This window comes from Peromyscus eremicus, chromosome 14, assembly GCF_949786415.1.
Source record: "Peromyscus eremicus chromosome 14, PerEre_H2_v1, whole genome shotgun sequence".
In the NCBI taxonomy this organism is placed as follows: Eukaryota; Metazoa; Chordata; class Mammalia; order Rodentia; family Cricetidae; genus Peromyscus; species Peromyscus eremicus.
The window spans coordinates 79410247-79416947 of record NC_081430.1 but is presented as its reverse complement, the minus strand read 5'-3'; the positions used below and the strand labels follow the sequence as shown (position 1 = coordinate 79416947).

The following is a 6701-nucleotide window of genomic DNA, read 5'->3' as shown; positions in this document are numbered from 1 at the left end:
TCTACAAACAACAATTCTTCCCACAAGATCCTTGGTGGAGGAACATCTACTGTTTTACTATTGTTTCCTGACGTAAATAAATGTTCAATCCTTTCCTTTTCTCATCTAGTATTTGGCAAAAAGAAAAAGAAAAAATGAAACAAAGAAAATTCTTACCTGAGCTAAAATCAGAATTTTTTTTCCCACTTGTTTTCACATTTGGATATAAGATGATTTACCACACACACATATATGCATTTCTTCAAGTGCCTCCCACTTTTTCTGTTCCCTGGGGCTCCTACCATAGGCTCTCCAGATCACTGAGCACACAATGCTTGAATGAGCACAGCATTGTTAGGTAACAGCTTCTCTTCCTTTACTTATCAGAGCTTGTATACCTCTTGCCACACTCTGCTCTCCTCATGACCTGGTGTGAACTTTGAGGTCTTAGTCTTGTCTGCCTCCCAGTGGACCACATTTGCTTTGGTCCATGGCCCCCTTCCTCCGGGGATCTACCTGGACTCAAGTCCTCCTGGGAGGTTCTCTCTGGCTGTCTGTGCTCTGGGTACTGTTGTGCCCTGTCTGTTGCTCCCAGGGCCCACCCAAATGGCGCTTCACTACCTCTGAAGTTGTGATCCCCAGGAAGGTTCCCCAAAGAATGGGTGGAAGTGATAGGCCAGACCAGCTTGCCTATAGCATGCGCTTCAGAGGACAAAGACACGTGGTCCACATGAAACTCAAGAAGAACATGATTCCTGAAAATCTTCCTGTGTACACTACTAACGATCAAGGAGCAGAGCAGGAGGACTACCCATTTGTTCCTCGAGACTGTTACTTCTACAGCTACCTGGAAGGGGTCCCTGGGTCCCTCGCTACACTAGATACCTGCAATGGAGGTCTGAATGGCATGCTACAGGTGGATGACTTCACTTATGAAATCAAACCATTGGCATCTTCTTCCAAATTTGAGCATGTTATTTCTCTGCTTGTGGTAGAAGAAGGGTTTCGTAAGTCTAAAAAGTGTACCAATGAAGAGAATGTGGTGGAGGCAGATGAATTCCTTGAAGAGATGCAGCTTGCTGGAAGTCCCAGAGCAGCTCCAGTGTATTTGTGGCGTGTGCATACGAAATTAGTAAGAATGTACTACACGATAACTGTTGAAGTAACCAGAAATATCCAGAACTACACCGCCTCACTTGAGTTTATACTGATTATGAACAACATAGCAGACAGCATTTATAAAGAAGCTGGCTTACGTGTCTATCCCTATGTTATAGAAATTTGGGAAAGTCATAATGGACTGGATATAAACCAGTGGCAAAATAATCCTCAACAAATTCTGTCAAACTTTGGCACATTCAAAATGAATAGATACAAAAATAAGGGTATGAGTCCCACCACTTATGCTATTTTAGCAGGATTGCAATATGGAGGTGTAGATTATGCAGCCATGCAGAATCAAGCATGCTCAAAATCTAAAGGAGTAGTATATGTACATGTTGTAAACATGCATAAATTTCTGAGTACAGCTCTTTTGTGTCATGCACTAGGTCACAGTCTGGGTTTACACCATGATACACCGGGCTGTGTTTGTTTCAGAAGAAGCAGTTGTGTCATGAATGAATTTCCTGCTCTTATGGATATGATGAGCAATTGTTCCCAGGCTGACTTACATACTATAGTAACTAAAGTCGACAATTGCCTGAGTTTCCCTCGTACTCAATTTTATAGACAAGTATATGAAGTTCCTCGCTGTGGAGATAACAAGGTGAATTCCAATGAGCAATGTGACTGTGGCCCCTTGAAAGAGTGTATCAATAACAGCTGTTGTGCAACCAATTGTCGCTTCACTTCGGGAAGCAGTTGTGATGTAGGAGGTTGTTGTCAGCAATGTTCATTTGCACCCGCTGGAACTATGTGCAGAGACAAACTTGGTATTTGTGATCTGCCAGAATACTGTGATGGAAACTCACAGAATTGCCCCCAAAATTTTTACATCCAAGATGGAACTCCCTGCTCACCACTAGCAGTTTGCATGTCAGGAAATTGCAGTGACCGTGATTTGCAGTGTCAAGCTCTTTTTGGATACCAAGTAAAGGATGCAAAACCAGCATGCTATAAACAGTTAAATATGAAAGGTGACCGATTTGGAAACTGTGGGTTGAAGGTGTTTCGAACAGGAACCAGATTTCATGCATGTCAAGATGACGATATTTTTTGTGGACTGCTGCATTGTGATGGTGTAATTCGTGTACCTGGTGGAGGTGAGCACACTACATTTCATCACATAAGGATACAAGATATTCAAGAAGAACACTGCTTTGGGTATGATGTACACCATGGAGCAGATATTCCAAGTATGGGGCTTGTAGTGGATGGTGCAACCTGTGGCCCAGGGAAATACTGTAGAAGGCAATCTTGTGTTTTTCATCAAAACTTGAATTTTACATGCGACGTCACTGCCTGTAATCACAGAGGGGTGTGTAACAACAGAGGCCATTGTCACTGTGTGCGTGGTTGGCAGCCACCAAACTGTGAAGAAGAAGGTTCAGGTGGTAGTGCAGACAGTGGCCCTGTACCTACTTCTGAGGAAATGCTTCAAGCCAAAATTCGTGTGAATATAAACAAGATACTAGTTGTTTTGTGTACTCGTATGATTCTTGTTTTGGCTTCACTTTTTTTTGGTGGAATTTCAAAAGTAGTAATTGTTCTGGACAGCAGACGGAAAGCTTATCAGGCATGATCATTGATTTCATCCCATACTAACTGGAGCCACATAATGAACAAAATCCTTGTCAAATACTACAAGAAATTGTTAATGACTTCCCCTGACAGCCATGTAACCATTCACAAATCCGAGGTTTTCATCTTGAAATAAAATTACTGGGGAATTATAGTTGTGCCTCTATGTTTAAATTTGCTCTTCATAATTCTCCCCCTCCCCCCCTCTCTCTCTTCTCCCTCCCCCTCCTTTATCTTCTCCCTTCCCTCTATTTGTGCAGATACTTGTGGAGGCCAGAGTCAGAGCCCCTGGAGTTGGAGTTACAGGTAGTTGTGGGTCATCCATCATGGATGCTGAGAACCAAACTCGGGGGCTCTGCAGGAGCAACATTTTAACTGCTGTGTTAGCACTCCAGCCTCTTTTTTTTTTTTTTTTTTTTTTTTTTTTTTTTGAGACAGGGTTTCTCTGTGTAGCTTTGTGCCTTTCCTGGGACTCACTCTGTAGCCCAGGCTGGCCTCGAACTCACAGAAATCACTCTGCCTCCCGAGTGCTGGGATTACAGGTGTGCACCATCACCACCCGGTGTCTCCAGCCTCTTAAGATCACATAATTTATCACTTCTAAGGTTTTGTTTTGATTTTAATTTTTATTGACCTGTTTTGTACTAAGCAGCACAGCCAAGAACCCAGGGCTTTTCCAAAGCCAGGTAAATGCCCCACCACTCTACTATACCCCAACATTTGGTCACATTCTTTATACTCCTATGTGTAAAATCCATCTTTCAGATATCTTTTCATGAAAAAGTGTCCGTATTTATGATGTCCATGTTTTCTGGATGCCTCTGTATCAAATTTGGGCTGCATTAGTATATGCTACTGTCACCATTGTCCTGGCCTGCTGGAAATTGAATTAGATTATCACCTATTTTACTGTTAATGTAAAGTAAGCATCAAGAGGGACATTTATGAATTACATGGATGCACGAATGAAAGAAACATTCATGTTACAGAAATCTGAATTTCAGTAGTAGTGTTGAACTTTGCTATGTGACAATGGGAAAATTTATTTTTCCCCCACAAATATCCAGTGATTACGCTCAACATGCTGAGATGAGATACACTTCTCCAAAAGTATCAGAATTGATGCCAGTGCCAACAACAATGCTGGAGTGTTTTAGGGGTTCAATACACACACTAGCTTCTACCATTGTCTTTAGGTTGTACAATGTTAAGAACTATGGTGTGGGGGAGTGTGTAACAAGAACAAGTATTGTCATTATATGTGTTTGGAGACCACCAACATGTGATCATAGAAGAGAGGGTCGTAGTGCAGATGGGGCCCTCCATCTTATAGACAAGTGGTCTATGAGCCAGGATATCCATGTAAATCAGGCACTTATCTGGTACTCACTGTGTTCTTTTTATGGTTTCAGTGCTTGCCTAGTGACCTTCCTAAAGGAAGAGGGGACTTGTGGGGGAGGGAAAAAGCATTTAAAGGAGAATTTGAAAGTAGTAATTCTTTTTACATACCAGAGGAAGCCCCATTATGAAGGAAATCACTGTCAACTACAGGAAGGAATCATCCACATTACTCTGACAATTTCATATTCTCCAAGAAGCCTGGGGTTTACATCCTGAAATAAATTCATAGTGGGGTTTTAAAAATCAGCTTCTGTGTTTAACTTCATCTGAAACATGATTTCTGCAGGTTACTCTCTCTTCCTTGGTTTGGTTGATTTTCTTTCTATTGTACCATCCTCTGCTGTACTCCGATGCCTGGCCATGCTCTGTGTGCACCTATAGATGAGACAGAGCTTCCAAAGTCACAAGAGGAACTGCACACATTCTAAGAGGCCAGCCCTCCTGGTTTCCAGATGTTCCTGCCCTGAATTTCACAAGTATTAGCATGCACCAATGTTAACATTGTCATGGTGTTTAAAATCAACTGTATTAAAATTTTATACTTGTCCATTTTAGTGTTAATATAAAACTGCTAAGCATTAAAAAAGGACATATACCAGTCATGGAGGTAGAAGCATAAAAGCTTTTGTGTTTTAAGCATCTGGAATTTCAATAGTGGTTCTTAACCTTGCTATGTAACTGTCTACAGTCATATTTTCAGGTCTTTGAAAACTGTATTCAATATTCCTAGTTGAAATATACTTTGGCTACATGTTCCGAAATTGAAGACTTTGTTAGAAAATGATGGAACATTCTAGGAACTGAATGTATACTTTCTTCTAGTCTTTCTTCTCATCCTCATGCCTGGATTGTGCTAAATGTGGTCTTTTCCACGCTCAGACTTTGATGTCTTTACTGCTAAGTCAGCACAGAAGGAATCAGCAGCTATAATTTTCAATTATTTAATTACTTCATGAAACTTCTCATGTTTAAAATCATAGGATCTCATACATCAATTCTCAAAATTACATAAACAATGTGTATAAACAAATTATATATAACTATATAATGTGTACAGATGAAATTTTGGTGGAAGGGTTTAGAATAATTCACTTCAGAAATAGTTTCACAGAATGAGGGATGAATAATAAGGATTATATTCCTTCCTTTGAAGTCAAAGTCTTCAATCAAATATCTTTTCTGAATCAGGGCTCTACTTTTAGGGTTGGCATCAAATGAGAAGGAATGATTAATATGCAAGAGAACCAGTATGGTTTCCACGTGTTACAGTTTTAATCATCTACTTGACAGAATCTAGAATCACCTGGGTTGGGTACCTCAGTGAGGGACTATCTAGATTAAGCTGGCCTGTGAGCATGTCTGTGGAGGAGTATCTTAATGTTGTTAATTGATGTGGGAAGACACATCCACTGTGGGAGGCACCCTTCCCTAGAAGGAGGATTCCAAGCTATGTGGAGTGGCAAAAATGAGCAGATGCTAGTACTCATGCACCAGTGCCCTGCTCTCTGCTCAGGACTGTGGGTGCAATGTGACTTACTACTTCAAATTCTTTCCACCTTGCCTTTCTTGAAGTGATGGGCCATAGCCTGGAATTGTAAGACAATTAAGTTGCTTTCCCCAGGATATTTTATCACAGCAACAGGAAAGGAGACTAAGACATCATTTATAACATTATAGTTTGTCTATTTTCTGTAGAGCTCTGTGGGGGCTGAATTTCTTGGCTTATACAGAAGAGTTATCTATGTTTTCATTGACTGTTGTAGAATATTTCTTAAGATATGTTGCATTTGTGCTATGGAACATTTCTTCAATGATGCAAAGATGTGTTTCATTCTTTTACATTGCATTTGTTTAACTCTGTAAAGCTGTGTTACTTTGCCTGTCTAAAACACCTGATTGGTCTAATAAGGAACTTAACAACCAATAGCAAGGTAGGAGAAAAGATAGAAGAGGCTGACAGGCAGAGAGAATAAATAGAAGAAGAAATCTGGGAGGAAAGGAAGAAGGAACAAGAAAAGAGGAGAAAGGACACCAGGGGCCAGCCACCCAGCTACACAGCCAGCCATGGAGTAAGAGTGAGAGTAAGGTTACAGAAGTAAGAGAAAGATAAAAGCCTATTGTTGAAGGATAAACAGGTAATTTAAGAAAAGCTGGCTAGAAACATGCCAAGCTAAGGCTGGGCATTTATAATAAAGAATAAGCCTCTATGTGTGATTTATTTGGGAGCTGGGTTGTGGCCCTCCACCAAAAGAGTAAAAAAAAAACCACCACCAGCAACATATTGGTGCTCCAATGGGTGGCAGAACCACAGAGAGGGAGGGGTCATGCCAACTGGCTCTGCTGCATCTGCCATCTGGACCTCTCCAAACTAGCAGTCAGCTGCCTCTTGCCCAGAGAAGTCAACAGAATTGGTGAGAGACTTAGGAAATCCTTTAGGAGAGTAGGAGAAAATTAAATAATATTGAAAAGATTTTTTTTTTTACATTATGAATGGGAAACATAACAACAGTGTGCTAGAACCCTGTATACTGCTACCTTAGAAAGCTTGAAATTAGAATCAGAATATTTGAAGATTAATG

At 40.7% G+C, this 6701-nt stretch overlaps 1 protein-coding gene across 1 annotated transcript; it reads left to right on the top strand.

The window, feature by feature from the left end:
- Positions 1-369: 369 nt before the first annotated feature.
- LOC131924142 (disintegrin and metalloproteinase domain-containing protein 21-like) lies at positions 370-2875 on the top strand. The gene has a single exon (XM_059279365.1). The coding sequence runs from the start codon at positions 470-472 to the stop codon at positions 2720-2722; it is 2253 nt and encodes a 750-aa protein (XP_059135348.1). The 5' UTR covers positions 370-469; the 3' UTR covers positions 2723-2875.
- Positions 2876-6701: the final 3826 nt, after the last annotated feature.